The sequence below is a fragment of the Electrophorus electricus genome, chromosome 18 (assembly GCF_013358815.1).
Source record: "Electrophorus electricus isolate fEleEle1 chromosome 18, fEleEle1.pri, whole genome shotgun sequence".
Lineage (NCBI taxonomy): Eukaryota > Metazoa > Chordata > Actinopteri > Gymnotiformes > Gymnotidae > Electrophorus > Electrophorus electricus.
In genome coordinates this window covers 9,598,460-9,625,834 of record NC_049552.1, presented here as the reverse complement: position 1 = coordinate 9,625,834, position 27,375 = coordinate 9,598,460, and the positions used below count along the sequence as shown (strand labels likewise).

General features: G+C 40.9%; 2 protein-coding genes across 5 annotated transcripts in view; both read left to right on the top strand.

Annotated features, from left to right (window-relative positions):
- insra (insulin receptor a) overlaps nucleotides 1–13,403 on the top strand; it is a 44,524-nt gene extending 31,121 nt beyond the window's left edge. Inside the window, exons 4-21 of the mRNA XM_035536505.1 lie at nucleotides 707–846; nucleotides 1,274–1,418; nucleotides 1,665–1,879; nucleotides 2,117–2,243; nucleotides 2,391–2,641; nucleotides 3,969–4,136; nucleotides 4,678–4,876; nucleotides 5,616–5,899; nucleotides 6,395–6,534; nucleotides 7,275–7,434; nucleotides 7,561–7,657; nucleotides 7,745–7,812; nucleotides 8,196–8,425; nucleotides 10,529–10,639; nucleotides 11,043–11,202; nucleotides 11,360–11,489; nucleotides 11,706–11,840; nucleotides 12,844–13,403. Of these exons, the coding sequence (XP_035392398.1) occupies nucleotides 707–846; nucleotides 1,274–1,418; nucleotides 1,665–1,879; nucleotides 2,117–2,243; nucleotides 2,391–2,641; nucleotides 3,969–4,136; nucleotides 4,678–4,876; nucleotides 5,616–5,899; nucleotides 6,395–6,534; nucleotides 7,275–7,434; nucleotides 7,561–7,657; nucleotides 7,745–7,812; nucleotides 8,196–8,425; nucleotides 10,529–10,639; nucleotides 11,043–11,202; nucleotides 11,360–11,489; nucleotides 11,706–11,840; nucleotides 12,844–13,198 (3,115 nt within the window). The 3' untranslated portion in view covers nucleotides 13,199–13,403. The remainder of the gene's footprint in view (nucleotides 1–706; nucleotides 847–1,273; nucleotides 1,419–1,664; nucleotides 1,880–2,116; nucleotides 2,244–2,390; nucleotides 2,642–3,968; nucleotides 4,137–4,677; nucleotides 4,877–5,615; nucleotides 5,900–6,394; nucleotides 6,535–7,274; nucleotides 7,435–7,560; nucleotides 7,658–7,744; nucleotides 7,813–8,195; nucleotides 8,426–10,528; nucleotides 10,640–11,042; nucleotides 11,203–11,359; nucleotides 11,490–11,705; nucleotides 11,841–12,843) is intronic.
- A 2,370-nt stretch (nucleotides 13,404–15,773) lies between these two features.
- The window catches only part of arhgef18a (rho/rac guanine nucleotide exchange factor (GEF) 18a), a 17,390-nt gene continuing 5,788 nt past the window's right edge, over nucleotides 15,774–27,375 (top strand). The window contains exons 1-13 of one of the 4 annotated variants that reach the window (XM_035536098.1): nucleotides 15,774–16,003; nucleotides 19,672–19,799; nucleotides 20,741–20,831; nucleotides 21,056–21,190; nucleotides 21,491–21,741; nucleotides 23,807–23,932; nucleotides 24,601–24,718; nucleotides 24,832–25,074; nucleotides 25,265–25,341; nucleotides 25,618–25,793; nucleotides 26,106–26,188; nucleotides 26,348–26,515; nucleotides 26,834–26,974. In XM_035536098.1, coding sequence (XP_035391991.1) covers nucleotides 20,753–20,831; nucleotides 21,056–21,190; nucleotides 21,491–21,741; nucleotides 23,807–23,932; nucleotides 24,601–24,718; nucleotides 24,832–25,074; nucleotides 25,265–25,341; nucleotides 25,618–25,793; nucleotides 26,106–26,188; nucleotides 26,348–26,515; nucleotides 26,834–26,974 — 1,597 coding nt within the window. In that variant the 5' untranslated portion in view covers nucleotides 15,774–16,003; nucleotides 19,672–19,799; nucleotides 20,741–20,752. Of the gene's footprint in view, nucleotides 16,004–16,805; nucleotides 17,018–19,085; nucleotides 19,145–19,671; nucleotides 19,800–20,740; nucleotides 20,832–21,055; nucleotides 21,191–21,490; nucleotides 21,742–23,806; nucleotides 23,933–24,600; nucleotides 24,719–24,831; nucleotides 25,075–25,264; nucleotides 25,342–25,617; nucleotides 25,794–26,105; nucleotides 26,189–26,347; nucleotides 26,516–26,833; nucleotides 26,975–27,375 lie in introns of those variants that run through there. The other 3 variants (XM_035536096.1, XM_035536099.1, XM_035536100.1) reach the window with 3 other exon arrangements.

Here is a 27,375-nt window from a genome sequence, read left to right as displayed (position 1 = left end):
ACCCATCTGTCTGTCTTCCCATGTGTATGTCTGTCTGTGTGCTGGGAGGTTTATGCCTTTATTTTTCGTCCCTGGGTGATGAGGCCTTGCACTACTCCTGATTCAAAAAAAAGAAAGAAAGAAATTCAGGAAAGGCCCTTAGAGAGAACAGCACAGCAGATATCATAAAGGCAGTTACTTCCACTCAGAGTAGTGGGGCTGTTTGTAATGCCGTTGGCACAGAGGTTAGTTCACATCAGGCCTTGGGCTCTGTCCCAACTGCGTCATTGTTGACACAGTATCAACAGCGTTGTGCCAATCAAAAGTCATTTACCTCTTTCCAGGGTATGCATAGTGCGGCCTGACAGCCAAAAGTGCCATAACTAACTGAGCAAGAAACTTAAGAGAGAGAGATTGAGAACAAGAGTGAGAGATGGGGAGAGACCAAGAACAAGAGTGCTTCTTGGTGGTCGGACACAAGTGATGCCTGAGTGAGTCAGGCAGAGAAACCGTTGCTCCATTTTGCTGAGGTTTTCCTTTGACCTCTCACCCTTGTATCTTCTAAAACAACACTGAAGCTTGTGCAACAGGGATAGAAACAGCTCGTTATTGTGTTATACAGGAACAAAAATAATATCTAAGAATTCTGCTGTAAGCAGTACATCGCAGTGTCCTGACTGTCCATATGGTGTGAGTATATGCTTTCATACTGACTTTTTCTTTGCAGGCTGAACTGTACACCATGTGCAGGTCTGTGTCCTAAGGTTTGTGTAGGGCTGAAGACGGTAGACTCAGTTACAGCGGCCCAGGCGCTTAGAGGCTGCACAGTGCTCAATGGCAGCCTAGCCATTAACATCAGAGGAGGAAGTACGTCCAATAATTCCACTGAACTCCTCACTAACCCAACCAATGTGCTCCACACTGTCACAACACTATTACAGCATTCACTGTGCTTCTTAGTAATACAGCATCCACTAAAATCCGCATTAACATAGCTGCCACACTAACAACAGCCTTCACTGTCCTCTACATTAATACAACCTCCACAGTAGCACAGCATTTACTGTGCTCCACACAACCTCCCCAGTACCCTACATTAATGCTGTGTTTACATACTTCACTGTGAGCCACACTAGTATCTTGTTCACTCTAAAACAAACTCCACATTATCACATTTGGTTGTTGGCCTTTAATGTTCCTGAAAAAGTCTTGGACCCACCAGTCAAACTAATTTGACTGGTGAGCCAGGTGGAACAAAATGATCACTGCTCTCACTTGCCTTCATCTCTTCTAGCTAACATTGCCGTGGAGTTAGAAGCTAATCTGGGACAGCTGGAGGAGATCACGGGATACCTGACCGTGCGCCGCTCCTACGCCCTTGTCTCGCTCTCCTTCCTCCGCAAGCTCAGGCTCATCCGTGGAGAAACACAGGAAGTTGGGTGAGACGCCCACATGCTTGGGACAAAAGGCCTTCCACTTCTTTGGTTCAGTTGACAAATGTATAGAGGACAGTGCATGGAGACCAGTGGTTATCCAAAGATTTGCAGAGAGGAGTATTTTTCTCAGTGACTGAGGAATACTCTTTCAAGAAGCTCATTAATCATTTTAATTTTACTAGAATTTTTTTTCTTCATGATATTCAGTTCCATGTTTTGTATTGTTTTTCTTTGCTTCTTTCTATAAAGAAACTACTCCTTCTACGCGCTGGACAACCAGAACTTGCGGCAGCTGTGGGACTGGTCCAAGCACAACCTTACCATCCTCCAGGGCCGCATGTTCTTCCATCACAACTCCAAGCTTTGCATGGTTGAGATCCGCAAGATGGAGGAGGTCACAGGAACCAAGAACCGACAGCTCAAGAATGATATTGCCTCCAAGACCAATGGAGACCAGGCATCCTGTGAGGATACAAACATACACCCAACTCCCATATCTGATCTGGTTCTCTTATTCGCTATGGAGAAAGATTTTGACTTTTCTTGTCAAAGGTTTCCATCTGTACCTCTGGACTATAACTACAATGGTTGCCAGCTATGACACAATTATGTTTTAGCAAGCTAATAGTTTGGTGTCTAATCAGAGTATCTTCTGGTAAGCATGGATGGCTGACTGAGATCTGTGTTATACTCTCCTTCAGGCGAAAGCCAAGCATTAAAGTTCACAACAATCCGTACACTCTCTGACAAAATCATCATCAAATGGGAGCCATTCTGGCCGCCAGACTTCCGAGACCTGCTGGGATTCATGGTGCTGTACAAAGAAGCGTAAGTGTTATGTGGACATTTCCTGTGCTGAGCACAGCACCCAGCTTGCTAGTTCCTCTCACTGGGCGCATTTAATGTGTAATATGTGCTAGTGAGAGCAGAGAGGAGTGCTCCCAGTTATGTGGGTATACCTCAACTCTTCTCCAGGCCCTTCAGAAACGTCACTGAGTTTGATGGGCAGGACGCGTGTGGCTCAAACAGCTGGGTGATCGCGGATGTGGACCCCCCTCAGCGGGCTACAGACGGGAAGGACCAGCAGGAGCCAGGCTACCTGATTGTGGCACTGAAGCCCTGGACACAGTATGCTATCATGGTGAAGACACAGCTCTCTGCTTCTGATGAACACCAGGTACATGGAGCCAAGAGCGAGATCATCTATGTTCGTACCAACGCTACCAGTAAGTTTTATATTGGGGGTTGGGGCTATTTAAGGTGTAACGTTCTCAGTTCTAAAATTAAATGAGGAAGAAAAATAAAACAGACAATAGCCACATTATGAAATGCATCATTTAATGTTTAGTATTTCAAGCATTCTAGAAACAGCTCAGCTAATGTCTTTTGTTCCTTGCAGAAATGAATTTCACCTCTGTGGTTCACATTCTGAATGTCACATCTCTTAGCTTCTTCCATCCCACTCACCAAAATATTCTTTTACTGTCATAATTTCAGTGTAGCAGTTGGTTAAATGCTTTCTGCTGGATCAAATCAGGAGCACTGTTACCTCTGCAAAAGTGCCCCAATTTTCATCATGTTGCAACAGTCTGAATTCTAATAATATTCAGTGAATGAATGAGCGATATTAACTAAGAGCCGCAGTGTGCCATTGGGGGTCCTCTGAGTAACCAGTGTGTGCCAGAGGTGACCAGGCATGTGTATCGGATAAACAAAAGTGAGAAGTACCCTAATTATGGCTAATGTTGACCCTTCAAATTCTAGCATCAGAATTTTAAATAATTCTGTACAGCAACATAAAATAATTTTAAATTAAATTAATTATTGTACAGAAAAAATTTATAAAATTAAAAAGAACAAAACAATATTAATTATAAATGTTTTTAGAAATAATAATAATGATAAATGATCACATAGAACTGTAATGAAATTTAAGGTTTTATGATGATTTTATGATGCACTTAGTGGTTTTCTAAAGATCATAATCTAATCCAAACTGTCATGAGGTCAGAGTTTTGCTGCTGTGTTTGGATGCGAATAACACTTGAATGCTTCTTACCATTTCAGAGTTAATGGGTGGATGGTGTGCATTTCTCTTATTGTGCAGGGAGTCTCCTTGACTTCCCATTCTGTGTCTGCTGTGCTTCCTTTCTAGCATTGCCCAGACATGGCCTTCACTGAGCCTTATTGTTCTACCAGCTGGATGGCAGCATTTGGCAACATGAATGCTGCTGGTTCTTTTTTCCTCATCTGAGGGTTGACTGGCAGTTGTGTGTCACCTGTTTGTCCATGTTTTTTTTTCTGTGGGAACAGGGAAATTGTATGTGATCAAACAAGAAGCAATCTCTTTTATTGGTTAAGAGCAGTGGCTGCTCTGTGGATAGACACTGGAATTGACCCTTTCTGACCCTTGCTCTTTCTCTTCTGACTTGCACATGTGCTGATGAAAGAAAAAGCATGCGCATACATACTCTCACACACATTTATCTGCTTTGGAGTGTTTGACTTCTCATTTCGTAAGAGTTTTTTAAAGAAATTATGTTGTTATTCCAGAACCGTCTGTGCCCCTGGACCCAATCTCCTCCTCAAACTCGTCTTCTCAGATCATCCTGAAGTGGAAGCCCCCTAATGATCCCAACGGGAACATCACCCACTACCTGGTCTTCTGCCAGCAGCAGCCTGAGGCCAGTGAGCTCTACAAGTTTGATTACTGTCAGAAAGGTAAATGAGAGAGCGCACACACACACAAACACACACATGCACGCACACGCACACACTTATGAGCTACTCGTGGATTTCACTAGAAAAGGATATTTATGTACATACAAGAACAACAAGCACACACACTTAGAAAGAGGACAGTTATGCATGCATGTTCACACAAGCGCACAGAGATGTATACTCATGACACAGGAATACAGACACCTTCTCATGTATACTCATGAGTTACTCGTGGATTTCAGTGATAAGGTCTCATTTATACATGTATATCAACACATGCACAGACATACAAAGGAAGACAGATACTGCTTCTCATTAGTTACTTATGTTTTGCAGCTATTAGGTAAGTGACATTCACACATTCTCTCACATAGGAAAAAAAACATACACAACTGCACTCATGAATTACAAATACTGAAATAGAAAAAATATTTGGGTGCCAAGTGTCTGGCAGTTCCAAATTTTTGCTTACTGTTCTGAGTAGTGTAAAACCCATAGAAATGCATTCCCTGTGTGTGTCTGTCTGTTTGTTTGTGTCCAGGCATGAAGTTGCCATCACGGGCTCCCACGCAACTGAACAGCGGTGAGGAGCAGAAGTGGAACCAGACTGAAGAGCACGGACAAGGGGGGCGTTGTTGCATCTGCCCCAAAACTGAGAAACAGCTAAAGAAGGAGGCAGAGGAGAGCGAGTATCGCAAGACCTTTGAGAACTACTTACACAATGAGGTGTTTAGGATCAGGTAGCCTTATCTATGCTTTCTCCATCTATACGACTACCTCAGACCCTATGACTTAGACCACCTCCAGGTGCAGCTGACCTGGACCAGATGTTAGTTGACATGCTTGTGTTTTCATGCCCTGAATTCTCATTTTCTATGTGTTTCTCTCTATCTATCCATCTATCTATCTCTTCTCTTCTCTTCTCTCTCTCCCTGAAGGACAGAGCCAAATGCTTTAAGTAACTGTCAGAAAATCTGAGTTTATAGTGAACTTCAAAATGATGAAGGCAAAGAATTTTATTGATATTTTATTTATGAAAATTTTCTGGGCTCCTCTGCCCATAAACATTTTGGTCTGCTGTATGCAAAAAGATTGCTGACTCGCCTTCTCCTACATTCATATAAGCTGACGGAGCTAGGAAAAGGAGTTAGAATAAACTGCCATCTGCTGGGGCGATTTGGTGGTGGTTGCTCAACAGCTAACCACACAAACTGCTCTTCTGCTTGCTCAATTGGAAACAGTTCAAATAAATACAAGGTTACTCCCAAATCGGACTTGGATGTTAAGCATGCTGTAAGCATGTCATGCTTAAACATGTTTAGAATTTCTTGCTAAACATTATGCTATCTGACTTAATTACATGTACATCATGTTGCATACAATATTTGATTTACACTGATCTTTCACATCACAAGAGTCCTAATAATTTAATCCGTTATTTTACCTCCTGTAATTTATATCTGCTATCTTGCTCCTCAGGCCATCACGGCAGCGCAGAGCCCTTGTAGGCGTGGCCAACAGGACAGTATATCCTCTGCTGACCACGCCTTCTCCCCAGCTTAGCAGCTTGGTCACCAGGAGTCCACAGGAGGAGGCAGAGGCCAATAAGATCACACAGTTCATCTATGCTAAGGAGTCCACCGTCATCTCCAACCTCAGACACTTCACCAGCTACCAGATTGAAATCCACGCTTGCAACCACCCCGCAGACTCCAACCGCTGCAGCATGGCTGCCTACGTCAGCGCCCGCACCATGCCTGAGGGTTAGCCCCTATCCTGGACTGAACAGAGCCTTAGTTACATCCCCCACCACCACACACATGCGCACACACACAGAGCAGATTTTCAGTGCTTATTGACCAAGTTCAGATGAGAGTTCAGGGCATGATGAATTAAGGCATCCACATAACCAAAACTTGACTATTTTAGTATAAAAAAAAGAAAAGCTGTGTCACAATAAGGGTTCACTAGTGTACATTTTTAGTAAGGATATGCAATATTTAACTGTACTGTGGGAAAGTGATATATTTGTCTAGTTCATTACAGCCTTATTAGATTGTTAGCACTATAACTTTACTGAATTATTATATTTAGTGTGACATGTGAATGTTCTTATTGTTCTAAATAAATAAATAAATCATATTAATAATAGGATTATTTTCAGTAATGTCTGCATTAAAATTGTCCTATGGGGATAATTAAGCCATTTTAAACACAAATTAAGGATATTGAGCAAGCTTTGTGTGGTTTTTGTGTAGCCCATGCTGATGACGTGGTGGGGCCTATCACCTTCGAGGTAATGGAGTACTCTGTGCATATCAAGTGGGCAGAGCCCAGTGCCCCCAACGGTATGATCATCCTCTACGAGGTCAACTACAAGAGACTGGGAGACACAGAGGTCAGGCCCTGCCACCCACACACATGCACACACAAACATGCACATGCACAAATGCATACACCCATACACATGCACTCACACACATGGGTTCAAAAAGTAAAGTAAAACACTTTAGTCCCATGCACTCCTGCTACACTTTTTAAAAAATTCCTAGCTCCTACAGCATTGAGAGCTGCTCTATTACTGCTTACAGCCATAAGGAACTAGGTTTCAATTTGTTTCAATCGAATTGGATGCAACTCAAATGAAAATCTAGCTCTTACTTATTTATGAACCTGGCCCCTAGTTCATTTTGTTGATTCAAATTAATATGAATTTTCTTTGTTCACAACTGTGAAGTAAAATAAGCATTAATTAAACAAAAAATTCACTAATATTTTCAGAATCTGTATAATGACATTTTGCTCAAACATTGAATATCACATCAAAATGTCAGAAACTGACAAAGGTGAAGCTTTTTCCCCAAATCATATTTGTTTACTTAAATTGTAGGGTGGTTATTTTCACTTAATCATCATCAATTAAACATGAACTTAAACTACTTAAAATATGCATTTCTGTCAAAGACTTTGAACAAGGAATGCTAAATCCAATTAAAAAATAAAACCAAATTCAATAATAATGAATGGTTATGCCTAGACGACGTCCAGTGATGCATGTCCATGTTGGCTGAGGAACAGATGTTACACTACATATCAAGTACTGAGTACACTACATGCGTACATGTGTATGATTTTCAGGAGCTGCACCACTGTGTATCTAGAAAGAGCTATATTACTGACAGCGGGTGCAAACTGAGAGTGGTGCATCCTGGGAATTACACAGTGCGGATTCGAGCCACTTCACTGGCAGGAAATGGGTCCTGGACGGAACCCAAACACTTCTATGTGCAGGACCACCGTATGTTGAAAGGCACACACATTTAATAGCCATTAGCGCATATCATTTGATATTTTCAGTGTTATTTAGATCACCATATTTACTGTGTGTATGTAGTGTTTATATACGTATATAACTGCCGGACAGATCCCTCCAGTATGTTGAAGATCGTGATCGGCCCAGTCATCTGTGTTTTGCTGCTGTTTCTGATGGCACTGTCAGGATTCATCATTTTCAAGAAGAAGTGAGTGTATAAGAGAAGGAAACCCCTTATGCACATCTATTGCATGGCTTCAGCCTGTGCTCATTGTGGGCTGCATGTTTCCAACAGGCAAACGGAAGGGCCAACTGGAAGGCTGTACACTTCACCTAACCCAGAGTACCTCAGCCCAGACGAGGGTGAGAAAACACAAAGTTGTAGTGTTTTGGGGAGTGTTAACTATGTAATAATCCACCATTGGTTTATGGACCACAGTGATACCTGACAGCAATAGTTTTACTCTAAAATGGAGTGCAAAACTGTAAAACTAAACAGTCTGATTAGTTGTTTGTGTGCACATCAAGCAGAAAGGGAGAACAGTATATCTCAGCTCTGTGTACTGATGAAAATGGCTGGTATGCATTTAAAAAAATGCTCTCTTCCCCAGTCCAGGTTAGGAGCAAATGCTATTAAAGATTATTGGCCCCATATTTTCAGCTGTCTTCCCATTTTGTGTGTGTGTGTGTGTGCGCGTGCGTGTGTGTGCGTGTGCGTGTGCGCGTGTGTGTGCATGCATATGCAGTTTATGAGCCAGATGACTGGGAAGTTCCACGGGAGAAGATCAGCCTGCTGCGTGAGCTTGGTCAGGGTTCCTTCGGCATGGTGTATGAGGGAATTGCCAAGGATATAGTGAAGGGGGAGGCGCAGACGCGTGTCGCTGTCAAAACGGTCAATGAGTCGGCCAGCCTCAGAGAGCGCATTGAGTTCCTCAATGAGGCCTCTGTCATGAAGGCCTTCAGCTGCCACCATGTGGTAAGAACTGTAAAAAACAAACAAACAAACAAACAAAAAAAAAACTCACACTCTGAATCTTGTGCTACACAACAGGGCCTTAGGACAGAGCCTCACAGCCTTAGAGCCTTTAACATCCTTAAATAGATAGATGGACAGGTGAAAAGATTGATATACTATGTCAACCTCAGAGGGTAAATATTCCATACACATCCATAAGGCCACTTTATTAGGTATATTTTACTAGTACTGGGTTGACTCTCTTTAACCTTCAAAACTGCATAGATTCAACAGGGTGCTAGAAACATTCCCCAGAGACTTTGTTCCATGTTGTCACAATAGCATCATGCAGTTGCTGCAAATTTGTCAGCTGCACATCCATGATGATCCATCCCATTCCACCACATCCCAAATGTGCTCTATTGGATTGAGATCTGGTGACTGCGGAGGCTATTTGAGTATAGTAAACTCATTGTCATATTCAAGAAGCCAGTTTGAGATGTCTTGAGCTTTGACATGGTATATTACCCTGCTGAAAGTAGCCATCATACACTGTGGTCAAAAGGGATGGACATTGTCAGCAACAGTATAAATACCACAACCTACCTGAGTACAGTGCTCAGTTGGGGGGGGAGTGTGCCAAGAAAATTCTGACCATACTATCCAAATGCTGCAGTAGAAATCGAGACTCATCAGACCAAGCGATGCTTTCCCAATCTTCTGTGGTCCAATTTTGCTGAGCCCATGTGAATTGTAGCCTCAGTTGCCTGTTCTTAGTTGACAAGAGTGGCACCTGGTGTGGTCTTCTGCTGCTGTAGCCAATCTGCTTCAAGGTTTGATGTATTCAAGGTTTGATGCATTCAGAGATGCTCTTCTGCATACCTCAGGTGTAATGAGTGGTTATTTGAGATACTGTTGCCTTTCTATCAGCTCGAACTAGTCTGGTCATTCTTCTCTGACCTCTGGCATCAACAGTTCACCCAGAAGTCTGCTGCTCACTGGATATTTCCTCTTTTTTGGACCGTTCTCTGTAAGCCCTAGAGATATATTGGGATTTTCACACACAACTATCAGCAGTTTCCTAAATAGCTAGACCAGCCCATCTAGCACTGATAACGTTCAGTGTCACTTAAATCACCTTTCTTTCCCCATTCTTATGCTCGGCTTGAACTTGAACTTCAGGTTGTCTTGATCATGTCTACATGCCTAAATGTATTGAGTTGCTGCCATGTGATTGACTATTTAGACATTTGTGTACGGTGTACAGGTGTACATACTGAAGTGACTGGTGAGTGTACATTGCATAAAAGTTCCAGTTTGATTTTTACATAGGTGAAATTCCAGTTAATATGGATTGCGGATTAAGATTTCAGATTAAATGATTATTTCCCTGATGCTGTTGAGGAAAGTAGAAATAATAATTGAATATTGTGTATAGCTGCACAGTGCCATAATTAAGCTTTTGTCATGGCATGGCCCCCTCTTCCTGGACTCCTCCCTTTGTCAATGTGATGTCCTGTTGGTGTTTGCCTGTGTGTGTGTGCGCGCGCATACATATCTACTTGGCTATGCCTCAGTTGTTTTACACCTGTCTCTTGTTATTAGCGTGTATATTTAAGTACTTGTATGTAAGTAAGTCTTCATCAGTGTTTGACCCCATATGCTTTGTCGTGTAACACAAAGTGTCTGCTGTGGTTTGCCTTGTATGGAAAGCAGTCAACGCAGTTTTTGTTATTCGTGTTTGCTGTTTGTCTGTGTCGTGTGAATCACGGCTTTTCGTTTCATCCTGCCTTGCCACCCACATCACAGCTTTATATTTGGGACAGCATTTGGGAAACACAAGCAGGTCCATTTATGTAATACTGACTCCCTCGGTTGGAAGAGTATAGAAAAGAAAAGGGTGATATGCAAAGAAGTGATGTTCAAAGTTACCCTTGCCTGAAATTAACTAATATGAAGAGGTTGAGGCATATCTGTTTCTAGTAGGGGTTCACAGAGCCTATGCAGGGCTTGGTCACACATGTATAAGTGTGTAATGCTTCTGATCTTAACCATCAGCAGTTCAGGCACTCCCTCTTATCCTTACAGTTGTGTCACTTTGGTAACTTGTCCCTGATTGGTCAGGTGAGACTGCTGGGTGTAGTGTCCAAAGGCCAGCCCACGTTGGTGGTGATGGAGCTTATGACTCATGGAGACCTGAAAAGCTACCTCCGCAGCCTCAGACCTGACTCAGAGGTCAGTCCTCACATATACGCACGAAAACGCACTAGAGGTCATAGCACACATCAAATAGTTCACAGGGCAAATTGGCCACGCTGATTCTGTATGTTTGTGCTAAAACATTGGACATAGAGAGACTCTGGCATTGTTACGAAATATTACGACTCTAATCTCTCAGTTTTTATCTTTTTACTAAACCTCTTAATATTGTCTGTTGACTAGAGCCTATCAGATTTAGATAATAAGTTATACAAAAACAATAATGCCATATAATGGTCAGCAATATGATTCTCCCTTTGTTCATCTGACCTCAGTGAACAATACAAGTGGATATACTGTGTTGAAGCGCTTTATATCAGCACTGAGGGTGTGTATTTGTACATGTCTGTCTGTCCGTCCGTTCATCCATATCTATCAGAACAACCCTGGTCGGCCTCCTCCCACGTTGAGGGAGATGATCCAAATGGCAGCCGAGATTGCAGATGGCATGGCATATCTCAATGCCAAGAAGTTTGTGCACAGAGACCTGGCTGCCCGGAACTGCATGGTGGCTGAGGATCTCACTGTGAAGATCGGAGGTATGAAACAGGCAAAGTTCTTTAAGATGGCACTGTGCCAGCTGAAAGTTACTTCAGACCAGCACAGGTATATGCTGTAACTCCTCTTGAAATGCATCATGAGAGCGCACCATTAAAGAGACTCATGGTTTGTTTTTCTGGTGCCATTACTGGGAAGACTTTGGCATGACGAGAGACATCTATGAGACGGATTACTACAGGAAGGGTGGAAAGGGACTGCTTCCTGTCAGATGGATGGCTCCTGAATCACTTAAGGATGGGGTATTTACTGCACACTCAGACTGCTGGTGAGTTTCGCACACACACACAGCTTTGTTCTGCCTTTGTTTCTCAGTGTAGTCTTTGCTGTTGTGGTGTGTTCTGGTGACTGGGTGTACATGAAGATGCTCAGAAGAACTCTAAAATAATCCACAAATGTCTGTGAGTGCTAAAAGTGGGAGGTGTTTGCCTGTGTGTGTTAGGAAGGAGAGGATCTAGGTGCTTCTTGTTGTTGTTGTTGTCAGGTCGTTTGGGGTGGTGCTGTGGGAGATCAGCACTTTGGCTGAGCAGCCTTACCAGGGCCTGTCCAATGAACAGGTGCTCAAGTTTGTCATGGATGGAGGATACTTGGACCGGCCGGACAACTGTGCTGATAGGCTGTGAGTCTAAGATAAGATAAATATTCAGATTGGATTCATTTATCAAAGATACGTTTGTATTAAAACATTAAAAATGTCCTCAGTTATGAAATGCATTCATCCAAACTACATTAAAATGAAAAGGGAAACAAGTTTCTAGTATGTTGTATTTTCTACAAACCTACAAATATTTGTGGCAGTTTTAATATAAACATTTATAGTTTAACAGCCTTTAATAGCCCTTTAAGGAACTTGCAGTGATATAAGTAGGTAATAATTTATACCTGCTAATGTCTGTTAAAATCTGATTATAATATTATAATTGCCCCTTTAATAACCCTACAAGAGCTTGCTTTTCTCACTGATTTGTTTCTTTTTCCACCAAATAAAACTCTCCCAGGTAGGGTATGGAATGGAAGATTTACTGTCCATGCTAAATAAATGTGACATTTAAAGCATTAAAGCTTTTTTTCCCATTTTGTTTTCCATTTTGGAGCATCTGTGCAATAGACTATAGCTAGTAGCAGTATCAAAAATCTTTTTTTTTTTCTTCTTCTCTCTCCAATGTAAGGCAACATCTACTTAAAAAATTATGTATTTTTGTATTTACATCGCACTAATATTATCATATGAGCACTGAATTAGGTGGGAAACAGTAGGCAATTCCTGTAATTTTCTCAGGGGAGGAGGGAGAAAAACACAAACATGGCTGATTCAGACAGAAATAAACAGAGGAGCACCTGTAAATGAAAATATTATTCCAGAACCCTATGTAAATTTAATCTCATCAGTAGAAGATTTAATGGTAAGATTACATGCTTGAGTTTATGGACATGAGTCAAGATAGTAAAGAATTTTAATGGAAAGTTTCTTAGACTAATTTGTCTGTATGTTTACACTATCAGCAGAGAACATGTCTCGCATGCGTCTTTTTTGATAGACTGATGAACCATTGAAGATAATATTCAAATGGTATTCTTTTTGCAGGTGTAGGTAAATCTAAAAATCTCTCTGTGTCTCATAGGCACAACCTCATGCAGATGTGTTGGCACTACAACCCAAAGATGCGGCCCACCTTCCAGGAGATCATCGAGATGCTGAAAGATGACCTCCACCCCTCCTTTCAGGAGGTCTCCTTCTTCTACAGTGAAGAAAACAAGCCTCCAGAGAGTGACGACTTTGACATGGACCTAGAGAATATGGAGAGCATCCCCCTGGACCCGTCGTCCTACTCCCAGAGAGAACGTAGCCTGGACGGGGAAGAGGGCTTGTCCATGGGGCTGCGTAGCAGTTATGATCAGCACGTTCCCTACACACACATGAACGGTGGCAAGAAAAATGGGCGCATCTTATCCCTGCCCTGCTCCAACCCCTCCTAATATAACCCTCCTCAGCTGCCAGCCTAACAAGCTATGTTTGATTTGTTTTTCTTTATTTTATAGAGTCACTTTTATCACTCTTTTTCCAAGGCCCCCTCATAACAGCAATCTCAGGACATTTCTTTCTTTCTACTCCCACAGCAGTATCATGCAGGGTGCCACTATTTTTGTATTTAAAGAAGAAAATGCACATCATCTGCTTCTCTCCTGTTTTTATATATATATATATATATATATATATATATATATATATATATATATATATATATATATATATATATATATATAAAATTTTTGGGGTTTTTTGGGTTTTTTTGGCACACACGCGCGCGTACACACACACACACACACACACAGACTGGTCAAATGGAACAAGCTGTGAATTCAAGCTTAGACAACCAGAAAGCTGCTTATGTCTGTCTCTCTCCAGACTGTCCCCACGACTCCAGTCGTGGATTCTCCTGGCTTTCTCCACAAACAAAGACGAGGAATAAAAAGAAACTGAATGAAATGAAAACTGAAAAAACTGAAGTGGCCTTATTTTATTAGTGGCCTGTCTGAGTATAGTGTAGAGGTGTCTGTTTAGTGAAGGTGTCGGTGGCAGATCTCCCAAACTGCTCATGGCCATATAAGCCTTCACCCCTCTCTACCTGTCTCACTTGTTCTCTTCAGTATTCAAACCACAGAGAATAAGCAGATTTTGGGACTTTTTTTTCTTATTTATTTGTTTTCCTTTACTACTTTTTTATTGTGTTCGAACATTTACAGCTGAAGGATACTGAAATTATTTTCAGATGATGTGACAGAAAGGTTGACCAGTAGTTGCTGCTTTGATATATTTTAGTGGGTATAGATGATGAAAAAATATATATGAATATGCTATTGCTGTTTTTGTACATAGTTGACATGTTGCCATCAAAGAGCTATTACCGGTTATAGAAATGTTTTTACATGTTTGTCTTGTGTCTAATCTTTTTTTTCTAATCCAAAAATCATACTAATCATCATCTAGAATTCTGAGCAGCATGCAGCACCTGGTAGTCTGTCTTTCAGGCCTGCACAGGTGAAGTATTGTACACGCATTTGGCTTTTGATGTCAACACTTGATATCAATTTTAATTACTGCTGTTAATAAAAGCAGTGAGGTGCATTCAAGATGAGTGTATGACTGCTTCTCTCACTGTTCTTCTATGCTGTAGCATTTTTGTATTTGCACTGAAAAACGACACTACAACAGTTGCTTAAAGCAGCATACAGATAGAAACAATTGTTCCAGTATAAAGTTAGAAACTAGTGGTGCATAGAAAGCTGAGCTAAGAACTAGTCATCCATACTGCTAATGTAGTGTAGTTATTTTTAGTGTGACTCGTTGCTTGTTTTGCTTAGACTTTGATGATACTCTGATCTCAAAATAAAAAATAGGTATAAAAAAAAACATAACTAAAGCTAACTTGTGACTACTCTAAAGCTAGTAGATCTTATTAATTTAAATCATGTTGTGGTGCAAAAGATTGTCAAGATTTCTTGATTTACTTACAGGAAATGTGATTGTATTTTATGTTCAGTGCACATCATGAAACCACAAAGTAAATTTTGAATAGAAGATCAAGACTACAAAAAAAATGTTAATTTATTTGATTTATTTATTGGTGAGGTTATGTGCATATTTATTTAAAATCTGGCATAAGAGGGTACATTTTCTACATGGCGCTGTATCTATCTACATTAGTATTTCCAATAATGGTTTGTTTCTATAAAGATGGGATGTTGGTTTTCTACACTCATGAAGACTGATTTTCTCTGGACCAAGGGCCCTGTGTTGGGCCTTTGACTGCTCTGTCTGTCAACTCATCTCCCCAGTCTATGACCTCATCCCAGCCATGCCAGCAGCTCCAGTATTCATCGTCCGTCCAGGACACACCCTGCACACAGTCATTCTTCTTTCGGCGGAAAGGAATCACATCGCCATTAGACATAGGAGCACTGCTATACCAGCGTATGTCTGTGTGTCCTGTGGCACCATCTCTTTTTGTGCTGTCCAGAATTCTGGGCTTTGGCTGATCACCTCTCTCTGTGTTGCCCAGAACCCTGGGCTTTCTCTGACCAGTCTTTGAACCCTCTGCTCCGCACAGGGCTGCTCTGGAGCACTCCTCCATTCCTGAGCTCCTCTCCCTCATCAAACCAGGCTCCAAGTAAAAGGCATTATGGGTTGTGAAGTACTGTGTGCGTCTGGGGCATCCATCTCTGCTGCTTCCGTGGGAAGATTTGTCAATTGTCATATATGGATCCCACTTTGCCCTGCCCTGATGATGTCTGGCAGTTTGCCAGGTTAGGGGATGGACTCTAGACCAGGGCTCTGTCCACTCTCTGACAAGTAGGTGTGGGATGCCTGCACTTTTTCTGTGGGCAGCAGGACAGGTGTGGGCACCACATGACACAAGCTGTTTCAACTGTTTGGACTCCACAGTCGTATTGTCTCTCTTCAGCAGCTGCACCAGTTTGCCTGGCTCACACTCAGAGCAGAGAGTTCCATTTCTGTCCCCACAGCACATGAACCCCCCACTAGAGCTCCCTCTGTACATGTCGGTAACGCTAGTTTAAAGATGTTGCCAAAGTTAGCTTAGTAATCGATCTCCTGTATCCCTTGTTGGATCTGATTACCTTTCTCAGTGCTTTCTTCTAGCTCTTGAGGTATTCTTGTGAAACGAGTTGTTTCAGATTTGATATAACAAGACATATGTTACTAATTAACAAATATCCTTAGCCATGGGGCGCCTGTTTAGAAGGAAGCATTTCATGTAACAGGTAAGATAACCGGCAAAAACCGCTATGGTATAACTATCTAATTAACGCGGCTAAATAACCTATGTAGCTAACGCTAGCTAAGATACCCTAGCGTTAGGTAACGAGTGACTGAGGTTAACCTGTGTTAGCTGGTATTAACCTGTGGCTAAATTAACCTGTATTAGCTGGTAAAAAACTGGTAGTTTTTCTACACTAGATGTGTATTTCTTTAGCTATATTATTATGGATATTATATTTCACTCTATTAAATGCCGCATATTACCTACGAATAGCTATTAAAGAAATAACGTAGGGTTCGCTAGCTAGCGAGCTATATTATTTATTTAAAATTCCACGGCAAGTGTCCTTTCGTTCCTATGGTTACTGAAAATCCGGATAAATGGCATATCTTTTTTTTTCCTATTGGTAGCTTGCTAAAGACTAGGAAAGAAATATGCCATGCTAGCTATCTAATTACTTTTTCGAGGTTAATAAATCTTTTTTTTTTAAGAGTTTAATGGTTATTTTCAGTAAATATCAAGGTACCATAATCTTTATTAATACAAAATCAGTAAACAAGGTAATTTAAAGGCTAGCCTAGTATGTATATCTATGTTAGATCATTTGTTTATTTGCAATACTGAAAAATGAAGTTCTTTAAAGTTGTAATTATGATTGTATGTGGTACTGGCTATGTGTCACATAATAAAACAGCACTCGTTTTTCAGTACGTTTAAAATAACACTAGGTTAGGATCCCGACGTTAAAACATTGAGATGTAGCGCGCGATCCGGTCCGTTCCCACAATGCTCCGAGAGCCTCCTCTATGAAGCTGGAATGAATATCACTCTTGCTTTTAATCTTTGTTTCGGGAGTACGTGCTTTACTGGAAGTGGACAGCAGATGCTAAGATAAAAAAAAAACAAAAAACAAAACAAAACAGCGGTTATAAATGCTGTTTTGTGTGTAATCAAATATAGAATGCGTTTAAAAAAGTTGAGGCTTTAGTTTGCCGGTGACAGGATTCCCAAAATGGTAAGTAGCACTGTAGGTTAGCTTAGCTAGCTAGCTAAAGTTTTACGAAGCCTGGTAACTTGCTAACACCAAGTTGAGTAAAGTAGCTAGCTAGCTAGATAAGTTACAAGGGTCTGCTTTGTTTTGAATAGTAATTCATGCCAAAGTACACTGAACTTTAGCTAGCCTCCATTTGAATTAGTTCTCAATTTCGTGGAAATGTTTTTACTTTCACTGTAGTTAAAAAGATTTTTAGTGATTGTGTCGTGACAAGTGTCTGTTTCTGAAGTTCATCGTTGGACATTTTGTTGTTGCTGTTTTAAGATAGAACTACCAAAACAATTTGTCTCTTTTTTTCTATTTGATTAGCCACCAGTTTACAGTATACCAGTCTGCTTACCATAGGCAACGTGTAAGATCCACAGTGCTCGCCTAGTTGTTTCTATAATTGTTTCCTGTCGACCCTGGTCTCGTTCTTCTTTGGTCTGAGGAATACGGGTCAGTTTGGTATTGTCACTTCATCGCTGCATTCCATGCGTATCTACAGTTTCATTGTTTTCTTTTTTTGACAAGTCATACTCTCGGTTTCACAGTTTTGTTTAAATATACAGTCGTTGATGTGAAAGATTGTAGAATTTTAAATGACTTTGTGATGTGACAATTTCTTGATAATTAAGCCACCTTGTTGGACAATATTGTCAAATGAACATTTGAGTTTAATTAAACTAGTCAACAGTCCAAGGGCATTTTTGACAGCTAAATTAGTCAGAAAGGCTGTTAAAATAACAATTGTAAAAGAGCCACAGACATTTTTCTTGTTTTTATAGACTGATTGCTCCTAAAGTAAACCTCAAACTGAATTGCTTGTGGCTGAATTGGGCTCCTAGAACTTGTCAGAAGTTGACTGGTAAAGACATTATGGATCATTTGCTTTTTTTTCCACTGTGGTACTCCTGATCTGATAACGGCTACCTAAAGTCATTGTACCCGTGGGAAAACAGCAGCACGGCGGTGATTATGACAAAAGCATGTAAAGTAGAACTAGGCCTCACTGTGCCTTAGACATCTGCATTTTACCTGGGGGGCTTCGTCTCTACAAAGGCAGGTTTTCACTATAACAAGAAGGGCCTTTTCTCTGATTTTGGATTGGTTTTGACCTTCTTCTACCAGTACTTAATCACAAACCTTCATTCTGTTGTGCAACACTGTCATCAAATGAATCCTTTGAAAAACAGCAAACTCATATCAGACAGAGAAACTCATTCCTTCTCTTCATAGATCTCAACTGAATTCATCCTTCCCGGACAGCTCACTTTTTCTAGATGTCCAGTGGCTGTGGCAATGAGCTTCTGTCCTTCCTGTGTAGTCAGTTGAACATAGCTGTTCGTTTGAAGGAAGAGTGAAACAAAGACAGAAGCTGAATAATTCACTCCCCTTTGCAATTTTTTTTAAAGATGGGCAAAAGTCATTTCATATCCATTGCATCTTGAGCATGCACATGTTTGTGTGACAGAAAAGGCAACCTTGCTTTGGCTTATGCTGCTTGTTATTCCTGTCCTTTGCTAGTCGGGCAGCCTGCGTTTCTTGTTTTGTTTTTTTTCTGTTATCCAGCAGGCTGGGTTACATTTCATGCTGGTGTGTACTCATGGCTCAAGGCCTGAGTCAGAGGAGGTGTGGTCACAAGCAGCAGGTGCTCCTCCCTTGGAAGAAGTATGTGGCCATGGAGGTAGTGAATACAGGTTGTCTGCAGAGAGATGGCTATAGTATTTCAGTGCAAGAATGAGCAGCTTTGCCCACTGAGGCGGTAGAGTTAAAGAACAAATTTGGCATGCAGATGGATTTGTTTAGGGGGGATTTTGTTTTTGACCTATGACCTAGGACATATGACCATTAATTCATATATCTGCTGTCATCAGTGTTTTGTCAATTTTGCTAAACCATCTCTGTACAGGGGGGCAAGTTTAAAAGCCTCTTAATGAGGTAATTGATGGTAATCTTTGCTAGTGTATTTACTTTTATTTGATGGTGATTAGAATTAAATATCGCATGTTGGTATGGGCCCTTTATGTGGCAGATGGGGAAGCAGAGCTGAATTCTTTTTCCTATTCCAAATGAAGACCACACCAGACCATGAACCAAGTCGTCCAGGTAGCAGACATTCCTTTACCACCAGTCTGGAACAATCTACTTTAAATTCTTTTTTCTTTTTCTTTTTTGGCACGCAACACATCAGGCTAATTTTCTATAGCCAGTTTCTGATTTATGGAGAAATGTGATCAAGTTAGTCATGCATTGCCAATATTGCCATCATTTTGGATTTGCTATAAAAGCTGCAATTGTTTTTAATACTGCCATTATGCATGGAAAGTATTTGAATATGTTCAAATAAGACAAGCAAAAAAGCAATGAGCTCAAAGCATGAGCAATGTCTAGAAAATTCTAGAGTGCCCACTTCAGAACTCTTCTTTTTGATATTTTGCCTAAGCAGTGCTGTCTCCCCATCTGGTTGCTGCTTATGCATTAGTCTTTGTAGTTGAGGGTGGTTTACATGTTCTTTTTATTAAAGAACAAAATAAGTTGATGTGTTTAAAGATATCTTGTGTCGTTTTCCTCCCCCCCCCCCCCCCCCCCCCCCACTCTCCCTTTCTCTCCCTCTTTGGCCCTTCAATTTTCAGTTCTGACAGTGATGTGCTTGTTGGGATGTCCAGCTGCTGTTCTGGTCTGATTAGTTGATTATGACTGTCAGTCATTACAGATCCATCCTTTAACACCTCACTTCCTGCACCCACCACTTCTGCTGGAGGTATGTGTTCTGGTTCAGGGAACCTCTACATACAGTGTTTATTGTTTGCCAGCAGAAGACTGGTTACCATACACGAGTGATCACCAATCAACCAATCGCGATCTACAACTTGACCCCTGTTGATGGTATCAGCTGTATGAGAGTGTTGACCACTGTCATACACTAAATAAGCTAACCCTTAGTAATGGGGTGAGGGTTCCTGACCCGTAGGCTACTCACTGTTGTGTCAGTGGCTCAAGGATCAAATTAAATGGACGAGGATAGCAGCTGCATATCTTCGTATACCTTGTGGGAAAACGCAGCGTCTATACAAAAGAAAAACTCAAGGTACATGTCTACCTGTATACAAGTTTGCACTTTGCAGTTACATACAGGACCTTGAATACCTGGATTTTTTGTGTGTAATGGACTGACCTGTCCTTCACTGTCCTTCCTAGCCAGTGACAGGATATAAAATGCAGCTCTACAAGGGCAATTCAATTAACAAATTAAACTATATAGGCCTACTGATGGCAAATTGCAATCAGATCAGTGTATATCATTAGAAATATTCCTTTTACTATATAGTGTATGTAAAAAAGCATTTTGCTTCAAAGGGCATCTCAAATGATGGTCTACTATATAAATGAAGTGGGATTTTTTTTCCCCTCTTTTCTCATTCCTATTCAGACATCAAACAGCACAAGATTGTCGTTAATCCATTTATCTCGGCCATTTCGCACTAATTTCTGCTCTTTCTGCCATCTGCACGTCTGCAAGAGATCGCTGTGTTGTCCTTTCCAAATCAATTTATTCATTCAAATAGTTTCTTTTTTTGTGTGTGGCGTATTTTGTCTGTGCATTTCACCCGACAAATACTAAAATTATTGTATTTTAGTTGATTGTTGCTTTTTTTGCTCAAGTAAATTGTCAAATTAATACACAGACTCTTTGTTTTGCAGAATATAGCCAGAATGGATGAGACTGAAGCACCAAAGGTTCTTCTAGAGGACTCTCTTACTGTTTCTGTCTCTGATGGCATCAGCATTGAGGGTTAGATCTGAACTTTTTAACTGCCTCCATTATGATATTTCCCATGTGGCATTGTCAGAATTCTTGTGGTCTCATTATTTGTGCTCAGCTTTTCAAGCTGTGGTTAGGACTGATAAGGTACATACCTGATTTATATGTTTTTGTGTGTGTGTTTTTATATGGTTATGGTATGGAGAGAATTGAGGATTCAGTCAGTGTGTGAGGCATTTGTATGTGTTGTATAGACTTCTCGACCCTGCGGGAGGACCTGGAGACTGATGCTCGAGACTTTGAGGCTCCAACTTGGAGTTTGGCTGTTGATCAGCAGTACATAAAAGCTTATTCCAAAGAGGCCATTAAGAGACAAGATGTCATATATGGTAAGTTAGTTTGCCTTGCTCAGAGTCTTTATCATTAAGGATGAATAATAAAAATGCCTGCTTAAATGCTGTTGATTAAATAAGCTTTTTGAGACTAGATTTGGTTTGGTTCAGTTTGCCAAGGTGCTAACAAAGTAGCAAAATAATTTATAGTAGCAAAGATATAGGACACCTATGACCAAGTGTAGTGTAGTGTAGTGTGTGTGTGTGTGTGTGTGTGTGTGTGTGTGTGTGTGTGTGATGTATGAGCTGTTGTTGTGGGTCAAACACTTCTGACTCTTGCACTGTTGTTGTTGGTAGAGCTGATCCAGACAGAGATTAACCATGTGCGCACACTGAAGGTGATGTTGCGGGTGTATGTGCATGAGCTGCGCCACACCCTGCAGATGGATGACGCCCAGCTCGGAAGGTTCCTTCCTTGCCTGGACCAGCTGCTGTACAACCACCAGCACTTCCTGGATCGGCTAAAGCAACGTCGCAAGGAGAGTCTGGAACCAGGCAGTGAGAGGAACTACTACATGGAGAGAATAGGAGACATCCTCTTGGCTCAGGTATCAATGGAAGGCCTTCAGTTTAGGTCTCACTCCTTCATTTCCTACACCTGTCAAATTACTCACCCTTTGCCATTGTATAAGACATGTCCTCACTTTTCTGCGTGGCTTACCTTAGTGTTGATTTGATAGTAATGTTTTTATGTTGTTTAGTCTTAGTTTTTACCCCATTCATTTGTGTCTCATCTTTTAGTTATGACAATTCCCACCCACTGGCTTCTCCAATTGGAGGAATGTACTAACTGCTCTTGTCTGAAAGCATGTTGTTCTGATTGACAAGGAACAGAGTAATGCTATCCCTCACACCCAGAAAGCAGTACCAGCTTTGCTCTCTTGGACTCCCAGCTTGGATAGATGTGGCATCATCTGCGTTCAAAATTGTGAACCCACAATGATGTAGAGGTGTTGATCAATTTCACTTTTAGTCTTTGGACTCCTACTCGGATGGAGCTGGAGACCCTAAACCTGCAGGTGGTGGCTTTACCACATCATTTACATTTGGGCACTGGAATTTGCTGATAGTCAGTTTACAGTTCCTGAGCTGGACTTGTTTGTCAGCCACTCAAGGGTCAAAATGTGTAATAAATGTAATGAACTGTAAAGGAGACATTTTTATTAAACTCCAGTGTCTCTCTGGTGGCTGAAGGACCCATTGAACTATGTGAGATGCTTCTGACATAGCTGATTGGGCAGAGGATGCTGTTTAAGTGACACTCCTTTCTGGAAGGCAAACATGTAAGACTAACTGTAAATGGTAGGTTCTACAGCCTTATATCCTGGGATCAGGCTACACAAATTCAGCATGATTTTGACTCTGATTTTTTAAAAATGTATTTAGTTTTTGGTCATAGCTAACAAATTTCCAAAATTTCCACAAATTTACGATTGGGAACGAGGAACAGACCTTATAGTGTAACGAACAGTGATGTGGGGTCGGGGACAGCCCACAATATTCCAGAGGAAAGTCTAGCCTGTCAAAAGTTTTTTTTTTTGTTTTCTTGCCTAGTTTGACAGCTCCTACAACATGTTCCTTGTTGGCAATGAATGACAGTTTATTGATCCTCCTTTCGACCTATGAATAACTTAAAGGATCTGAACGATAAGTGGTTGCCACTGACCAAGACATGGCAAGAATTTATGACTCTATGATTGCTATAAATATTGTGTTGTCTGATCCCGGCATTAGTCCTTCCAGACTGTCGTAGTCCATCTGTGGAATCCCAACTAGAAATCTGGTGTGGTCAATCGTCAGTACTCCTACCATGTAGAACATGCCTTATGTTATGCTTTCCTGCTGACAAGCTTTTTTTCCCCCCCTCTCCTTGATTTCCTCTTGTATTTTTTTTAATTGTCTCATTCTACAGTCCTTCAGGTCAGACTCTAGTTGATGTACTGTGTTAAACTCAGAACTAATTAATGTTTATCTGTGTTTGCGTACATGTGCTTGTGTTCTTTTGTGTTTGTAAAGTCAAATCAAATTTATTTATAGTGCTTTTTACAATCACAAAGCCACTTACAAATGTCCAAGTCCAAGAACCCAGCAAGCCAAGGGTGACAGTGGCAAGCAAAAAACCCCTAGAGAATGAGGAAGAAACCTTGAGAAGAACCAACATTCAAAGGGGGTCCCGTCCTCCTCTGGCCAACAACGGTCACCATAATTTTAAGAGAAAATAAATAAATAAGAAGAAGAAGAAGAAGAAGAAAAAAATAAGCAATTTATGTGTATGTGCGCATGCATCTGTGCTTTGTTTGTTTGTTTTGTTGGTAGATGTACAGGTAGTGCCAAGTGCCAATGCATTGTTCCCAATCCTAATTTCTCAAGGGCCGTTTGTTTTGGAAATTCTTAAGTCATGATGTTACCCACACTGCTTGTATGCAGAAATTTTCACATCCTAGCCGCTTAAGCAGACCTTACTGACTCCTCTTGGCTGTGTAGCTTGTGCATTATTAATGAGATGTATGTAATATATAACATGTAATCTGTTGTTTAGCCAGCCAGTCAGCCATTTCCTGCTCCTGGCTCTGGTCTCCGAGCCTGTGTGTTGATTTTGTGTTCTGCATGTAGTTTTCAGACGAGCTGCGGAGTAGACTGCGTGACAGCTATGGTATGTTCTGCAGTAGCCACACAGAGGCTGTGAACTTCTACAAAGACCAGTTACAGAACAGCAAGAAGTTCCAGCATTTAATGCGAGTAAGTAAAGGCCCTTTGCAAGCTCCAGTTTTGGTGAATTAGATGTAGCTCTGCTGAAGTTTTCTTCAGTGTGGGCTATCTTGCTTTAATTCTCATCCTGGTTGTGAACTTTTAATGCCTGCTCAATCAAATATTAATCTCAATCACTATTTTAGCTTCCCACAATTAAATTGTAATATTCATGTTTAAAATGAGTGCTCTGCTGCATATCCAATCCAGCACTTTAGTCAGCCAGTCACCAGGGAGTGATGAAACAACTGCAACCTTAAATTATTATTTGCATTCCAAAATGCGGCTCAGCAGTGCTCAAAATGCAGTTGTTGGCTGAGCATAACTCTCATAGTTCATCTTACAGAACATATCTACGCATTATATTTAACTACATATGTCTTTTTCCTTTAGGGTAAGATTTGTAGATGGAATTGGCCATGCGTGCTGAATTATTGTGAGATTTTTCCTGGTAGTGAAAACACAAAATTTATTAACATTTAAATGTATAAATGTGAAAGTGCAGTAAAAATGACTTGATTCTAAAAACAGCACTTTCTAAAAACAACAGTATTGCTCAGAAATAATTGTGGTCATTTTGGCCATAATCTTGAAGCCGAAGATAAAATTTCTGTCATTTCATGATTTGCTGGATTCTTACTTAACTTTTCTTTTGTCAGAAAATAGGTCAGTTGGCTGTAGTGAGAAGGTTGGGTGTGCCGGAAGGTATTCTACTTATAACCCAGCGCATCACCAAATACCCTGTTCTGGTGGAGAGAATTATTAAAAATACTGAAGGTAAATGATTATACTTTTCATTGTTTTATTCGAAATCCCATTGCTTGAGAATGTAACACAAATGTGAGCTCATCACAGGGGTGATGTGACTTTGCTTTGTTTTCTGGTGACAGTTGGTTCAGAGGAGCACAGAAACCTAATATGTGCTCTAGAGCATATTAAAGACACCATATCACAGGTGGACTACCAGGTGCACCAGTACGAGCAACTCAGAGAAATGAGTACCCGTCTGGAGCCCAAGTCCCAGGGCAGGATGAGCAATGGGCAGTCATTCCGCAGGGATGACCTGTTCCAGCCTGGCAGGAAACTCCTCCGTGAGGGATTACTCAGCTGGAAGGCCCAGTCCAGGACCAAAGGTAAAAGTCTTCTCTCTCATTTGTGTGTGTGTGTGTGTGTGTGTGTGTGTGTGTACACACACACATAAATATGAGAGAGAGACATAGATAGATAGATAGATAGATAGATAGATAGATATAAATAAATATTATCTATATATATCTATATATATATATATTCAGATGATTATTGATGTGGAATTTTTTTCAGATGTCCTTGTGGTGCTGCTGTCAGATTTGCTTCTGCTGCTACAGAAGAATGACCAGAAGTTTACGTTTGCTTCTCTGGTGAGAAATGACTTTGCTTAGACACTGGTAAAAGATTTGATATCTCTTTTTCCTATCATGAGAGTGAGGCTTAATGTTCTTTGTTGGACTTTGATGTGGCTTGGAGTTGACAATCCTGAAATTTTTACAGGAATCTGTCAAATTTCTATAGCAGTGATCAGCTCCTATGAAATTTCTTTTTTTTCTGTGGTGTGTGTTCACATGATTGAAGTAGTTTGTGTGAGTATGGTGATGTGTGTTTACAGTGGTGGAGTTTAATGACTGTTGATCCTGTAGGACGGAAAGCCTGCAGTGCTCTCCCTACACAAACTGCTTGTGCGTGAAGCAGCTCATAACGAGAGGGCGATGTATGTATTAACTTCTGATCATGCGGCCAACCTGTACGAGCTCCATGCTTCCACCAGAGAGGAGTGTCATAGCTGGAGACAGGAGATTTGGCAGGCAATTGAGAAGTGAGTTGGGTGTATGTGGCTGTGTGATGGCAGGGAGCCAGATTAGTCAACTGTCAGGATACTTTTATAGCCAAATTACATTCAAACTGTTCAGGATGTTTAATGTACTCCAAATGACAAATTGACAGACTTTATCTGTCATTGACCCTATTTAGCTTTAAATAGTTGACTGTATATATAGAGATAAACCACAAAGATGGATGGCTCTTTACCAAACAGCACTATCTTATGTAATGGTATAATAGAAACAGATTATATTACAGGTGCCGTACGATAGCTGTATAATTTCTTCCTTCCACTCTTGTCCTACAGATGTGCACATGCATCTGAGGATAATGGTTCTCAGCCAGTGGAACAGGATGATGTTTTCACAGAGAAGTTTTTCAACTTCCAGGGTAATGTGGAGCGGGGTTGGGCTTATATACTAATGTGTCTGATGCATTATGAACCCAGGAAATATTTGTTATAATTAGTTTGGTTTACTTTACTCTGTTTGCAAAGTATCTGTGTGTGTGTGTGTGTGTGTGTGTGTGTGTGTGTGTGTGTGAGAGCAGAGCAGCTGCATAGTAGTGATGCTCAGATTGCAGAACTCCTGCAAAGGAAGCTGCAGCTGTTCAGTGAAATCGTGGAGACACTGACAGGAAGTGCAGCTCTTCCAAGACGCTTGCTCCTGTGTGAGTTCCAGCAGGGGGAGCAACTGATCAACAGCGCCATCACAGATGGTGAGACATGCATAGACATACATACTGCTAATGTGATTCAGGATTTGTTTGTTTATTTTTGCATATACTGAAATGATGCTCGAGTTTCACTAGTGAGTTTGAAAATAGTATTAAAAAGTGCTGTAAATATCACCTTGTGTGTGTTTTCTTTAATGAAATATTATATGATGAGGAACAGGAGCTCTACTTCCTCACTACTTCCTTTACTCAGGCATTGTTCTTGCACAAGTCTGTTCAAGAGCCTGTGATTAGATCGTGTGTGTGTGTGTGGGGCTCAGGTTGTATTTAAGCAGTGGATTGTTTCTGTTTGTTACCCAGTGGAGGATTTACAGCTACAGTTGCTGGATTGTGAGAGGAATCCTGCTCCTTTATCTCCAGACTGTGTGGATGTGCCACTTCCACCCAGAAGATCAAGCACTTCCACTGGGTATGACAACCCCATCAGAGTTTTCTCTAAAAGTAAGACTTGGTATTATTACTTGGATTACTTGGGTTCTGTGGATGAGTTTGTCCTTGATCTAGCACACCTAGGTTCTTTCTTTGTATGCAGATTACTGACTAAAATGAATTGGATTATTGAGAATGTGAGACAATCCCAGATTTGTTTCATATTTCAAAGGTGTTATGCTTGTTGCCATGCCAACATGATGATAAGCCTGTAATCTCAAACCTGCTTAGGAGCAGGCTAGTCCTATGTGGGTTTGGATCATGGCTTTAGGAGTATTCTCTATAGGAGGTCTAGCCCAGTCCTTTGAGACATGGATCCAACAATAATAAGTGTTAACATCTTGTTTGTGGGGAGGTCACTGAGGCCCTCTGACAAATACCAGAAGTAAAGGTACTGTTTTAGTTACAATAGA